Source organism: Callospermophilus lateralis, unplaced genomic scaffold (assembly GCF_048772815.1).
Source record: "Callospermophilus lateralis isolate mCalLat2 unplaced genomic scaffold, mCalLat2.hap1 Scaffold_2511, whole genome shotgun sequence".
NCBI classification, from domain to species: domain Eukaryota; kingdom Metazoa; phylum Chordata; class Mammalia; order Rodentia; family Sciuridae; genus Callospermophilus; species Callospermophilus lateralis.
In genome coordinates, this window is record NW_027513337.1 from 88,604 (window position 1) to 103,388 (window position 14,785).

Below are 14,785 nucleotides of genomic sequence, written 5' to 3' on the forward strand. Positions count from 1 at the left end.
GGTTGGGTCTCCGTGTGAGTGGATGGCAGAGGGGAAGATAAGGGCGCGGTCCAGCCCACCAGGGGCTGTGCACAGGGCTCCCAGCTGCTGGCCCAGTCGGTGGCCCCCTGCTGCTCTCAGGGGCCTCCCGCCTGCGGGGGTTGGGGGTGGGGGGTTTTGGCTGAGCCGGGAACCACAGTGGTAACTGGACCCACAGTGACTGGGGGTTCTACAAAAACCAGCACCACCCACGAGCTCTGTGAGCCCAGGGAGAAGACGCACTGGGCCCTGGTGGAGGGTGAGCGGGGCTGGCCCACGGGCAGGAGAATGCAGAGGGACATGTGTTGTGGGCAGGGGCTAAGCAGCACAGACAGAGGCATCAGCAGAGCTCAGCAGGGAAACTGTGTCCCCTGGGACCAGTGAAAAGCCCCACCTGCACCCCAGCGGGGCGGAGGCAGGGGGTTGGCTGGGGACTGGGGTGGAGGTCTGTCAGAGCAGAGGGTAGAATTTCCAGGGTCTGGGCTCCCCTGGGCTCCCCGGGACCTTGTGCTGGAGGTTTCTGTGTCCCTGGCCACAGGGCAAGCTCACTGTGCCTATGCTGACTTCGACTTCTGGGGCCAGGGCACCCTGGTCACCGTCTCCTCAGGTGAGTCCTGTTCTTGGGGACAGCTAGGGTCGATGGGCAGAGCCAGGCCAAGAAGACATTTTTGTATGAGAGCAGCCACAGGGCAGAGGCTGTGCTACTGGTACTTTGATCACTGGGGCCAGGGCACCCTGGTCACCGTCTCCTCAGGTGAGTCCCCTCCAGGTCTCTCTGTTTTCCCTGCCTGGTCCCTGGGCTCTGTACCCCATCTGGGTCCAGTGCTGGAGGGTGTATAGTTGCCGTCTCTGCCAGATCGCTACAGCTCCAGCCTGGGGGATCGGACGGCGGTGGTGGTCCTGCTAGGCAGAGGGAAGCCTGACCACAGGCTGTCTGGGAGGGAGAGCTTGCTGGCAGAGCTGGGGGCACCGTGGCCACAGGAACCCGGAGCCCCCGGCCAGGGGGCCTGGGCTGCGTCTCCCTGGGCTCTTCAGCCCTTGTCCGTCTCCCTCCCAGCCCAGGCACCCAGAGCAGTCTGCCTTGGGCTTTGTGTTGGGTGAGATGAACTTAGGAGCAGGCCTCTGTGCTGTGGCCAGCTGGGCATGGGCGGCAGGTGGGCAAGGTTTTTGTACCACCCCAAATTGGGGCTGTAGCAATGTGATCAATACTGGGGCCAGGGCACCCTGGTCACCGTCTCCTCAGGTGAGTCCCCTGCAAACCCCTCTGTCTTCCCTGCCTGATCATGTGCCCATCTGGGTCCTGTAGCCCACCTGGGTCCAGCACTGGAGCGTGGACCAGTTGCTGTCTCTGCCAGCCCGGGGGATCGGACTGCCGTGGTGGCCCTGCTAGGCAGAGCCTGGCCACAGGCTGTCTGGGGAGCAGAGCTGGGGGCACCGTGGCCACAGGAACCCGGAGCCCCGGGCCAGGGCGCCTGGGCTGCCTCTCCCTGGGCTCTTCAGCCTGTCTCCCTCCCGGCCCTGGGGTCCAGGCGCCCAGAGCAGGCTGGGAGCCGCCTGCCTTGGGCTTTGTGTTGGGTGAGATGAACTTAGGAGCAGGCCTCTGGGCTGTGGCCAGCTGGGCACGGGCGGCAGGTGGGCGAGGTTTTTGTATCACCCCAAACTGGGGCTGTGGCAATGTGATTACTTTGATTACTGGGGCCCTGGCACCCTGGTCACCGTCTCCTCAGGTAAGTCCTTCCAACCTCTCTCCTCTCCTCTCAGAAAGCTTCTGCTGCATTTTGGGGCAAATGAAAGTGGGTCTTGGGCCAAAAGGGGCTGGGGCTGGACTGGGCCGGCAGGAGGGGGCAGCTCATGCAGACCACTCCCTCTGCCCTGGACTCTGCACCAGGGGTCTCTCTGGGGGTCCAGGCCACACTTGCTCTTGGGGTCCCACTGCCCCCACCTTCAAGGGCTCAGTCTTAGGAAGTGTCAGGGCCCTGGCTGGTGCGGTTCTTGTCTGGGACCCAGCCGCCATTGTCACAATGTGACGATGCATTTGATGTCTGGGGCCAGGGAACCCTGGTGACCGTCAGCTCAGGTGAGTCCTCTGCCCACCCTATCTGACTTGGGGAGACTCGGCATTTCAGGGTCTCCGTGTCAGAAAGGCATTCTGGAACTCAGGAGAGGGAGCCGGGGGAGGGCCGCCGCAATGGGAGATGGAGATCCAGGCCCCCTCGTCCCCAGCTGAGCCACGGGAGTCTGGGCAGGGGCGTGACTGGCTGGTCTGGGTGAGGGCTCCGGTCTGTGCCAAGCCACATCAGGCATCTTGTGACTGCGGCATGACTGGGCTTCTGTCTACTCTGAGGCCCTGCGTTTTGGGCAGGGCCTGTTGGTGTCTGTTGGGCTCCTGTGAATTAGGAGGGGTCAGTCAAGGGTCACATTTCCCAGGCCACCGGCAGTCCAGCTTCTGAGGGTCCAGGCTGGAATGTGTGGATTGGGGCCATGAAGGGCTCCAGTGTGGTGCCAGAGGTCGGTGTCGCGGCCAGGGGACCATGTCAGGGCAGGCTCCAGGGTTCTTGTGGGGTGCAGGTGGAGACTGCACCGTTGTGATTACTATGGCATGGACATATGGGGCCGAGGGACCTCAGTCACCGTCTCTTCAGGTAAGAACAACTGCTCCTGGCTTTCATTCTCCACTCTTGGGTTTTCTGAGCACCCAAGACTGGCTCTTGGGACATGTCCCCGAGGAGACCCATGTGGGCTGGCCAGGAGGGGTCAGGGACTGGGGAGCCTCCCTTGGCTTCCAGATGCCTTTGGAAAACTGGAATAAGGTCTGGTGCATCCAATGGAGAAAGTGAGCCTCTGGAAGGGGGCTCGGGGTGGGAGGCCGTGTTTTGGGTGAGTTGCTAAAAAAGAGCAGAACCCCTCGGGGGTCTGGATGAGTTCGGTTTTTGAGCCGGCGTTGGCTGAGGAGTGTGCCTCAGTGACAGCCCCTGTAGAAGGGCTATGGCGCCTGGGAGAGCGTGGAATAGAGGGCTTTCCTTAGAATCCTGAGGTGTGCTGTGTGCCAGGCGGTAGTTTAACTTCTATAAAGTTGACTCTGAGGACACAGGGACCAGGGGAGCCAGGCTCCGAGAGGACAGTCCCTGGCAGGAGCTTGGAAAGGCTCACTTCTTAGTGTCTGCATAGTGGTTGCCAACAAAAATGGCAAGAAAATTGTGACTTAAAAATACGAGAGGTTTTTAGTAAGTTCGATTTTTATTGAAAACTGTTTCCAGTGAACAACTGTAAGTCCTGTCTGCAATGTTTGATTCGGGACTGGCTTTGACAGCAAGGAAGCTAATTTATTTTTTTAATTAATTGAACAGTGGTGAGCTGGGTGATGAGTGGGTCCAAGATGGCTTCATCAGTGTGTGTGTGTGGGGGGGGGACACAGCCCCTCCACCCTCCGCAGGTGGCAGGAAGCAGGCCACATGGAGAGTCTATTTCAGGAAGCAAAAAAACACCATAGGTAAATTTATAGCTGTGGTAAGAGGAAGTGGCACTGAAAGGCTCTGCAGCAGCATAGATCCGAAAGTTCCCCAGCAAAACAACACCTGCACGATTTGCATTTCTAAAATAAGGTGAGGGTGCTGGCTGGCGGGAAGTGCCTGGGCCTCTTTCAGCTGTGCGGTTTCAGTCTTGGCTTATGGATTCTAGTTTGTTCAGACTTGACTGACCAACTTCAAAGCTGTTTTCATTTTCAAAGCAAGATGTATATGAAAGTGAACAGTCTTGGGGCAGTTTATTAATGTACTCAGAAAACTTTTTGTAAATTATTTTGTTGTCCTCCATGTGACAATTAATCTCAACCCTTTAACTAAAGCCTGCAGCATTATTTTTACAGTGACTCTTTACGATTTTTAAGCCAATCCGTTTACTCTGTGATTAAGAGACACTTAGACATTCTGGAAAGATGCCTTTTGAAGTTATTTTTGAGACCACTTTTCCAATATTCATTTTAGAATAAATTTTAGGTGAAGGGTGAAGAGTTGTCTTGAATTACTTCAGTTAAAGGTGGTAGTTCGTGAATTAAGAGAAAATCCAGCAAGATAGTGCAAAAAAAGAATGCAGGCACTGGCCTGAAGATGAGGCTCTCTCCTGACCACGCTGGCTGGGCTTCTTGTCCAGGGAGCGCTGGCAGGGGTCTGAGAGCAGGTTGCTCCTGGCCTGGCCTTGGCTTGGGTCCCCCAGGACAGCTTGGACCTGGGAATGTGTGGGCCTGGCTGCTGCCACCAGGCCAAGTGGCTAATCGTGAATCAGCTGGATATAATGCACTTGGAAGAATCAAAGACCCTCGGGACCTCCCTGTGACCCGGCACCCAACGTGGTAAGAGAGGCAGTGCCCACTGCCAAGGCCGCTTTTCTGGAAAGTTTGTACTGATGTTTCCTCCATTTTGAAGGGGGACGGATCTTTTGGGAAGAGAAGGCTTTTGTGAGGCACTTGAGGCCGTTGTCTAGGAACTTCTCCTGAAGTCCCCGTTGGGGGAAATGGGCAGGAGGGGCTCTCGCGCTTATTGACTTGATGGTTCTGCTCGTGATGCTTTTCAATTCACAAAGCTCTACTGACACTGTCTCAGCTTAGGTTATAAATGCAGCTCTGGCTTTTAGATGGTTATTGTGCTTTTAAAGAGCTTCATGGCAAACAGAAGAATTTTAAGTGGCAAATTTAGATAAAATGACTTTTCTGGTCGTTGTCAGTAATGGCTTTAATCTAGAGGGAGCTTAGCATTGGGGGTTAACTTTAGTCTTGGAAGAAGGAGTCCAGGCTAAAGGGTGCTGTCTCCCGGAAGTCAGGCTCTGAGGGAGACGACCCAGAGTGCTTCCCCTGACGGAGCAATGCCAGGGATTCTGGCAGGAAAGGGATTTTTCATTGTAGTTAGGAAAGACCCTACATTCTTGATCTAAATCTCAAGATGTTTCATGAATTTGAAGTTGTCAGGATATAGTCTTCCCTGCTGTTCAAGGATGGTAGTGATTGATAAGATTGCTCTGCAGCCAAGAGCCAGGCAGAATAGGGTAGGAGACGGAAGCCAGCAGGGCTGTACAGGACCCAGGAATGGGGTGGCTTTAGCTGAGGTCTGCTGTGCTGTGCTGGGCTGTGCTGGGCTGAGCTGAGCTGGGCTGAGCTGGGCTGTGCTGGGCTATGCTGGGCTGAACTGAGCTGGGCTAAGCAAAGCTGAGCTGGGCTGGGCTGGGCTGGGCTGGGCTGAGCTGAGGTGGTCTGGGCTATGCTGAGCTGAGCTAGGCTGAGCTGAGCTGGGCTGAGCTGGGCTGAGCTGAGCTGGGCTGAGCTGGGCTGAGCTGGGCTGAGCTGAGCTGGGCTGAGCTGGGCTGTGCTGGGCTGTGCTGGGCTATGCTTGGCTGAACTGAGCTGGGCTAAGCAAAGCTGAGCTGGGCTGGGCTGGGCTGGGCTGAGCTGGGCTGAGGTGGGCTGGGCTGGGCTGGGCTGAGCAGAGCTGGGCTGAGCAGAGCTGAGCTGGGCTGAGCTGAGCTGAGCTGGCTGGGCTATGCTAGGCTAGGCTAAGCAGAGCTGGGCTGGGCTGGGCTGGACTGGGCTGGGCTGGGCTGAGCTGGGCTGAGCTGGCTGGGCTATGCTGGGCTGGACTAAGCAGAGCTGGGCTGGGCTGGGCTGAGCTGGCTGGGCTATGCTGGGCTGGGCTAAGCAGAGCTGGGCTGGGCTGGGCTGAGCTGGGCTGAGCTGGCTGGGCTGAGCTGGGCTGAGCTGGGCTGGGCTAAGCAGAACTGGGTTGAGGTGGCTGGGCTTGATGGGCTGACCTAGGCTAAGCTAAGCTTGCTCCGCTGAGCTGAGCTGGGCTGAGCTGGGCTAAGCAGAGTTGAGCTGAGTTGGCTGGGTTGGGCTGGGCTGGGCTGGGCTAAACAGAGCTGGGCTGGGCTGAGCTGAGCTAAGCAGAGCTGGGCTAGGCTAAGCTGTCTGGGCTGAGCTGGGCTGAGGTGGCTGGGCTTGATGCACTGACCTGGGCTAAGCTAAGCTGGCTCCGCTGAGCTGGGCTAAGCAGGACTGGGCTGAGCTGGGCTGAGCTGGGCTAAGCAGAGCTGAGCTGAGCTGGTTGGGTTGGGCTGGGCCGAGCTGAGCTAAGCAGAGCTGGTCTGGGCTGAGCTGAGCTAAGCAAAGCTGGGCTAGGCTAAGCTGTCTGGCTGAGCTGAGCCGGGGCTAAGCAGAGCTGATCTGAGCTGGGCTGGGCTGGGCTGGGCTGGGCTGAGCTGGACTGAGCTGGGCTGGCCTGAGCTGAGCTGGGCTAAGCAGAGCTAGGCTGGGCTGAGTTGGGCTGAGGTGGGCTAAGCAGAGCTGAGCTGAGCTGAGCTGAGCTGAGCTGAGCTGAGCTGAGCTGGGCTAGGCTAAGCTGTCTGGGCTGAGCTGGGCTGAGGTGGCTGGGCTTGATGCACTGACCTGGGCTAAGCTAAGCTGGCTCCGCTGAGCTGGGCTAAGCAGGACTGGGCTGAGCTGAGCTGGTTGGGTTAGGCTGGGCCGAGCTGAGCTAAGCAGAGCTGGTCTGGGCTGAGCTGAGCTAAGCAAAGCTGGGCTAGGCTAAGCTGTCTGGCTGAGCTGAGCCGGGGCTAAGCAGAGCTGATCTGAGCTGGGCTGGGCTGGGCTGGGCTGGGCTGAGCTGGACTGAGCTGGGCTAAGCAGAGCTGGGCTGAGCTGGGCTTACCTGGCTGGGCTGGCTGAGCTGGGCTGGCCTGAGCTGAGCTGGGCTAAGCAGAGCTAGGCTGGGCTGAGTTGGGCTGAGGTGGGCTAAGCAGAGCTGAGCTGAGCTGAGCTGGGCTAGGCTAGGCTGGGTTGAGCTGAGCTAAGCAGAGCTGGGCTGAACTGGGCTAAGCAGAGCTGGGCTGGCTGAGCTGGGCAGGCCTGTGCTGAGCTGGGCTGGGCTGGGCTGGGCTAAGCAGAACTGGCTGGCTGAGCTGGGCAGGCCTGAGCTGAGCTGGGCTAAGCAGAGCTAAGCTGACCTGGCTGGGCTGGCTGAGCTGGGCTGGGCTGGGCTGAGTTGGGCTGAGCTGGGCTGGACTGGGCTAAGCAGAGCTGGGCTAAGCAGAGCTAGGCTGGGCTGAGCTGGCCTGAGGTGGGCTAAGCAGAGCTGGGTTGGGCTGAGCTGGGCTGAGCTGGGCTGAGCTGGGCTAAGCTGGGCTGAGGTGGGCTAAGCAGAGCTGGGCTGGGCTGGGCTGAGCTGAGCTGGGCTGAGCTGGGCTGGGCTGGGCTGGGCTGAGCTGAGCTGAGCTGAGCTGAGCTGAGCTGAGCTGAGCTAGGCTAAGCAGAGCTGGGCTGGGCTGGGCTGGGCTGGGCTGGGCTGGGCTGGGCTAGGCTAAGCAGAGCTGGGCTGACCTGTGTTAAACTAAGCTGGCTCCGCTGAGTTGAGCTGGGCTAAGCAGAGCTGGGCTGAGCTGGGCTGGGCTGGGCTGGGCTGGGCTGGGCTAAGCAGAGCTGGGTTGATCTGGGCTGGGCTGGGCTGGGCTGGGCTGGGCTGGGCTGGGCTGAGCTGAGCTGAGCTGATCTGATCTGGGCTGGGCTGAGCTGGGCTGGGACTGGGCTGGGCTGAGCTGAGCTGGGTTGATCTGGACTGGGCTGAGCTGAGCTGGGCTGACCTGGCTGGGCTGGCTGAGCTGGGCTGGGCTGAGCTGGGCTGGACTGGGCTGGGCTGGGCTGGGCTGGGCTGGGCTGGGCTGGGCTGAGCTGAGCTGAGCTGAGCTGAGCTAGGCTAAGCAGAGCTGGGTTGATCTGGGCTGGGCTGGGCTGGGCTGGGCTGGGCTGAGCTGAGCTGAGCTGATCTGATCTGGGCTGGGCTGAGCTGGGCTGGGACTGGGCTGAGCTGAGCTGGGTTGATCTGGACTGGGCTGAGCTGAGCTGGGCTGACCTGGCTGGGCTGGCTGAGCTGGGCTGGGCTGAGCTGGGCTGGGCTGGGCTGGGCTGAGCTGAGCTGGGCTGGGCTGAGCTGGGCTGAGCTGGGCTGGCTGAGATGGATGAACTGAGCTGGGCTGACAGGGCTTCGCTGGGCTGAACTGGGCAGGGATGAGATGGGTGAGCTCCCATGGGTTCAACGGAGCTGGGCTAAGCCAAGCTGAACCACACTTAGCTGAGCTGAGGTCACGTGGAGTGGACTGGGCTGAGCTTCACTGAGCTATATTGAACTAAATTGGCTAAACTGAGCTGGACCGATCTGGGCTTGGATGAGCTGGGCTGTTTTGGGTTATTCTGGGCTTAGCTGGGTTAGCTGCTGTAGCAAGGGTGAACTAGCTGAGCTGGGCTGGTCTCTGTGACTTGTGCTGAGCTGGGTGAGGTGACCTGAAATGCATGGGCAGAGCTGCCCTAGACTGGGCATAGCTGAAAGGTGCTGAGCTAGAGTCAGCAGGGCTTATGGAAGTTCAGCTCCTTTAGCAAGTCTGAAGAGACTGTTTGGGGCTGGATTGACATCTGCTAGGCCACATGGACCCTGCTGAGCTGAGCTGAGCTGGCTGTGCCGGTCGGTCCTGGCCAACACTGTCTAGGCAGATATTTGTGATCCACTGTGCTTCCCACACACTGCCTGGAGCTGCCTGCCTGGGGAGATTTCAGGGTGAGCTTCTGTGCCCGAGCTGGTGCTGTGGGAGCTGAGCCTGCCAGTGCTGAGGGCCAGTGCCCAGGAAGAGGCAGAGCTGGCGCAGGCTTGAGCTCGAGCCGAGCCTCCTGCATGGGGAGCCGGGATGCAGGCCTGTCCCTGAGTGCAGGTACCAGTGCTGCCTGTGGCCAGCTTGACATGTGCTGTTGGGAGCCCCTCCCACCATCCTGGCTTTAAAAACTGGGGTACTACAGCCAGAGGCCCTCCCGCTGCCCCCGAAGCCTCACATCAGTTCAGCTGTCGCCTGGCCTCCTGCCACAGCCAGCCTCGTCTGTGCAGGCCGGGGGCCTACCGGAGGCTCAGCACTGGAGCTGCAGTGGGGTGGGGGCTGGGAGAAACCCCTGACCAGCAGGACACAGGAGACGACTTCTCACCCTCCCTTCCTTTGTGCCTCGGGTCCTCAGCGAGCCAGTCGTCCCCGAGCCTCTTCCCCCTCGTTTCCTGTGAGAGCCCCTTGTCCGACGAGAGCCTGGTGACCGTGGGCTGCCTGGCCAAGGACTTCCTGCCCGACACAGCCACCTTCTCCTGGAACTTCAAGAACGACACAGCGATCCATCGGGGTGTCAGGACCTTCCCTTCGACCATGGTGCAGGGCAAGTATGCCGCCACCTCTCAGGTCCTGCTGTCCTCCAAGGATGCCTTTCAGGAGCCCGACGAGTTCCTGGTGTGCAGAGTCCAGCATGGCGGTAACAACAAACGCAAGGAGGTGCCCCTCCCAGGTGAGGTTGGGGACCCTCTGGCCTGGCTGGAGGGAGCTATGGGGGGCTGCTTCGCAGGCTGAGCTGACACCTGTCCCTTATCTCAGGTATTGGAGTGGACCAGTCCCCCAACGTGAGTGTGTTCATCCCATCTCGAGACTCCTTCTCTGGTCCCGGCAAACGCGAGTCCAGCCTCATCTGCCAGGCCACGGACTTCAGTCCCAAGCAGATCACAGTGTCCTGGCTCCGGGAGGGAAAGGTCTTGATGTCTGGCTTCACTACGGGCCCAGTGACCACAGAAGCCAGTGGGTCCCAACGCTCAACCTTCAAGGTCACCAGCACACTGACCATCACTGAGAGCGACTGGCTGAGCCAGCACGTGTTCACCTGCCGCGTGGATCACAGGGGACTCACCTTCCAGAAGAACGTGTCCTCCGTGTGTGGCACCAGTGAGTGCCCCTGTCCCGGGCCCAGCACTCCCCACACCCTGCCAGGGCACCCACACAGGTTCCCTCAGGTGGTGCCTGCCCCCCAGACGTGCCATCTGCTGCCCGGGCCTGGGCAGGGGCAGAGGCAGCAGAAGCAGCAGTTGGGTGGGGTTGGGGGAACCGCCCCTGCTGCAGCAGGACACCAGGGCTGGGCGGATCTGCTGCCACTCCTGGGGAGCTGCCCCCAGTCTCACGTCCACCCACCACTCAACCAGCATTCTCTCCACAGCAAGTCCACCCACAGGCATCCGCGTCTTCACCGTCCCCCCGACCTTTGCCGGCATCTTCCTCACCAAATCAGCCAAGCTGTCCTGCCTGGTCACAGACCTGGCCACCTACGACAGCCTGAGCATCACCTGGGCCCGCCAGAACGGAGAGGCTCTGAAAACCCACACCAACATCTCCAGCAGCCACCCCAACGGCACCTTCAGTGCTGTGGGTGAGGCCAGTGTCTGCGTGGAAGACTGGGAGTCCGGGGAGCAGTTCACATGCACAGTGACCCACAATGACCTGCCCTCACCGCTGAAGGAGGTCATCTCCAAGCCCAGGGGTAGGCTCGGCCCCCAGCACCCCGCCCCCCGCACCCAGGATCCCCCCGGCCCACCTTCACTCACCACCGTCTCTCTTCTCACAGAGGTGGCCAGGCGCCCCCCGGCCGTGTACCTGCTGCCGCCAGCCCGGGAGCAGCTGGTCCTGCGGGAGTCGGCCACGGTCACCTGCCTGGTGAAGGGCTTCTCTCCCCCGGATGTCTTCGTGCAGTGGCTGCACCGGGGGCAGCCCGTGTCCTCAGACAAGTACGTGACAAGCGCCCCGACGCCTGAGCCCCAGGCCCCGGGCCTCTACTATGCCCACAGCATCCTGACAGTGACCGAGGAAGACTGGAACTCAGGCGAGGTCTTCGCCTGCGTCGTGGGCCACGAGGCCCTGCCACACATGGTGACCGAGAAGACTGTGGACAAGTCCACTGGTAAACCCACCCTGTACAACGTGTCCCTGATCATGTCTGACACGGCCAGCACCTGCTACTGACCCGCTGGCCACCCGCCAGTCCAGGTCCTGGGGTCCCTTCGCTCTGTGTGCACACTAACTGCATCAGTGGAGTGAGATGCCGCGTTTTATAAAAATCAGAATAAAAAGATCCGTTCAAAAGATGCTGGTCTTGAGTGTGCGATGCTCTCACCTGCTGTGTCCCTCGCGCCCTCCACGCGGCCCCTCCTGCCTCGCCACCTGCCACCCGCAGCCTCCCAGGGCACTCAGGGCGGGCAGTCACCACGCTCTTCCTCCAGTTGCTTCCAGAAACAGCCAAAAGCTCTGCCACACCACACATGCAGCACACCCGCACACACAGACACTCGCACACACGGGCACCCATGTCCCCGCACACAGACATGCATACCCACATCCTTGCACACACAGACACGCACACACACTGACAGGCAGGCACACGGACTCCCCAGGCACAGACGCGCTGAGCAGGGACACACAGCACACCCACACACACTCACCTGTGCTCACGAGCACGTGGACGCACTATGCAGGCCTGGCCTGGGCAGGACCCCCACCCGGGCGGCAGTCCACCACACTCTGGAGCCCTCCCTGCACTGCACTGCCTCAGGGCTTCCCGCTGGCCTCTGCTTGTCCTTCTGTCTGTGTGTGGAGATGCTTCCATGGCTCAGCCCGCCTGGACTTTTGCCAGGGCTGCTGTCCTCAGGCCCAGGGCTCAGAGCACCACCCTGGCTCTGCCTCTGCAGCTTCTTGGGGAGTCCCAGCCTGTGTCCTGTGGCAGCCTGTGTCCAGGCCCTCAGTGGAGGCTGTGGGTAACCCCAGCAGCCACCTGTGAGAGAAGCAGGGTCCAGGCCACATCCTGACAGAGGAGGCAGTGTCCAGACACGCCCTGAGGGCATCGGGTGGCCCTGGGTGCCCTCTGATAAGGACACCTTGGGAGCTCTGTCTGAGTGGTCCGCCCCGCAAGCACCCACCTTGCTCCCCACCTGGAGAACAGCAGGCAGGAGAAGGCCCAGGGGGCTCGAGGCCTCTGTGGGGAAGACAGGGACCCAACAAGGTCACAGGCACACAGCCCAGCCTGCGGCCACCTCCTAGACATCCCCCATGTGCTCAGTCCTTGGAGGCCTGGGGTTCAGTTGTCCCCGAGGGCCCATCTGTGCAGGGCCACAGACCCCACTGAGCACCCGTGTCCCTCCAGTGTCTGTCTGTCCAGTCCCAAGAGCTGTCATGCTGATAGGGCAGGACCAGCCAGCCAGGACATCCCCACATGGACTCTGCTCTGAGCAGGGGATGGAGTGGCCGAGTGCTGGCAGAGTAAGGAGGGGATGGCCTCAGCCCCCAGCTCCCTCTGCCCATCCCAACCCCAGGACACAGGGAACCCCCACACTGCGCAGCCCAGGTACTGGGCTAACTCCTCAAGGAAAGTCCACTCTGCTGCAGTCCCCACCTCTGCCCTCCTGCACCTGTCTGTGTGCCACATCATCTTGCTCTCTGTGCCACCCCAGGGCTCCGAGGACCAGGTCCTGGAGTCGCCAGCTCAGCTTGGCCTGTGCTCTGTCTCTGTCCAGCCCACACTGCTGGGCACCCAGCCCATTCTGGCTGGATCTCTTCCAGATGGGCCCAAGAGGCGGGTGGCCAGATGCACTGCTGGCACAAAGCCTGGCTGCTGCTGTGGGCCCAGGCCCAAGCTGACCCTCCTCCCCATGTGTCCCCTTGCAGAGGGGGAGGTGAACGCCGAGGAGGAGGGCTTCGAGAACCTGTGGACCACTGCCTCCACCTTCATCGTCCTCTTCCTCCTGAGCCTCTTCTACAGCACTACCGTCACCCTGTTCAAGGTAGACTGGCCCTGGGGCTGCAGAGGGGACAGGGCCCTGGCTGGGTGGCAGTCCTGCCTCACCTCTTAGCTAACCGGGCAGCAATTCACACTGTCTCTGTGGCCCACAGGTGAAGTGACTTATCCGGGGATGGACATCGGAGGTCAAGAGACTGACCGACCCGCAGGGGCACTGCCTCTGGGCCAGGGCCAGCCAGCCTTGTGGCCCATAGACTTGGACCTGAATCCTCCCTGGGTGGCCCTCCAGCTTTGCACTCTAGGATGCAGGCTGCTTTTGACACTGGCCCCAGCCCTGGGCCTGCTGTCCGCCCTGCTTCGCCGAGCGCGTGTGTGTAGCCTGACACCAATACAGTTGTCCTCTCCTGGAACCGCTCTGTGCCAAAGGGTCTGGTTTCCTTTTCAGACTTTCCATGTTGTGTGGGCATCCTGAGGGAGGAGGCCAGATCCACAGGGGGCCAAGGGGCAGGGAGCGACCTGGCGAGGCTTGCAAGGTGACACCCCAAAGCAGAGGTCCAGAGGCGGGAGGCCACAGGTGGCTGCTCATGGCTGTGGAGCCTGATGGAAGGACAGTGGCCAGCAGTGAAGAATTCCAGGCCTGGCCTCCTACACAGTCCAAACAGGGAGGCGGCTTGGGCCTCCGTGGGTCTGGCAGGAGCCTCTGCCCACCTTCTCTCTCAGAGCCGTATCTAGCCAGCCTGAGGGCCACGTGCCCCAAGGATTCAGAAGGGCCAGACTGGGCCTCGGGAGCATGTGCACACCCCTGCAGGGGGCCAGGCATCACACTCTTTGGGGAGGGGCTGCCAGGGACCTGCAGCAGTGGGCGTGGACAGGGGGGCGGAAAGCAGAGCAAAGCTGGGTGCCTTCAGGCTGCTGTGACCAAAGCCTGGGCAGGTGGTCTGACCAAGGCACCAGCAGCTTCCTGTCCAGTGAGAGCTGCTCCCTGGTTGGTAGGCAGTTCCTCCTCATGTGGTGGGAGGGACGGGGGTCTTTCTGGGGCTCTTATCCAAGGCCACTAATGCCCTCTGGCCCTAGTCACTTCCTGAAGGCCAGACCTCCCAATGCCGTCACCTTGGTGGTCAAGGTTCAGCAGAGAAAATTTGGGAGGAGACAGAAAGCTTCAGTCCACGGCAGCTCTTAGGAGATCGCAGGACAGGAGGGCCAAGGACAGGAGAAGCCAGCACCTGGGTCCTGGGCTAGAGTTAGCTCGGAGACAGGACCCTGCAGAGACAAGCTGCGGGCAGCATCAGGGGCTGCCCTTGGCCATGGTTGGGGCATGGACTGCTTGGGCAGTCTACAAGTCCAGGGGAGGCCAGGCCCGCTGTGGGGCAAGGGGCCAGCAGAGGCAGTGGTGGGGAAAGGGTTGCAGAGGAAGGGCTGGGATGGTGCCTCACTGAGGGCCAGTCTCCTGCAGCCAGGTCCCCAGAGGGGTGACCTCCAGTGCGAAAGGGCACGGGATCTCATCTTAGCCAGACGTCACCGGATACCCAGCACAGCGTGTCCTCTAGTGGTGCTGGAGGCCAGGCCTGGGCGCCCTGGGGTCGCGGGGCTTATTCTTCTCGTCAGCAGGGAGAGTGTGCTGCAGGCCTCTCCCGGGGGCCACCTCTCTGAGTGCAGCTGAGCTGGGCGCCCTTTTATGGAGACACGCGTCCTGTGGGATCAGATGCCCGCCCCAGTCCAGCTGGCCTCATCTCAACGTGAGGACGTCTGCAGACTCCATTTCCACACTCTCATTGTCCTGAGGCCCCGGGACTTGGGACCAGCAGGGCCCAGTGAATCCCATTGCGTCTCGTGTCCTGCATCTCCTCCAGTGGTGTGGTCATGGGCCCAGCACTGCTGCACACAGAACCTCAGGGGCAAGAAAGAATATCCAGAGAGGCCCAAGAGTGGGCTGGGGGAGGCCATCAGGACTGGGCCCTGAGGCTGCCAGGGTCCTGCCCAGGAGTCCCAGGAGAAAGACGCAGGGAAGGCCAGGGTCTGCATGTTTGGAAGAGCAGGGGCAGGTTCTGCTTCGTTGAGACAGGGAGAGGGGGGTGCCAGGCCGTGCCTGGTGGCCTGGCAGCAGAGAAGAGGTGGCACTGGGCACAACCCAGTAGCACGAGGGCCTTGGCCCTG

At 60.9% G+C, this 14,785-nt stretch overlaps 2 gene segments (V, D, J or C); both read left to right on the forward strand.

Annotated features, from left to right (window-relative positions):
- LOC143388112 (immunoglobulin heavy constant gamma 1-like) overlaps positions 1-14,785 on the forward strand; it is a 121,016-nt gene that overhangs the window by 9,066 nt on the left and 97,165 nt on the right. The window contains 2 exon segments of the C gene segment in view: positions 557-625; positions 1,599-1,745. Of these exon segments, the coding sequence occupies positions 557-625; positions 1,599-1,745 (216 nt within the window).
- LOC143388113 (Ig mu chain C region membrane-bound form-like) lies at positions 548-13,030 on the forward strand. The segment is given in 7 exon segments: positions 548-625; positions 9,053-9,367; positions 9,454-9,795; positions 10,064-10,384; positions 10,469-10,801; positions 12,559-12,674; positions 12,784-13,030. Coding segments are annotated over 6 exon segments (1,257 nt in total).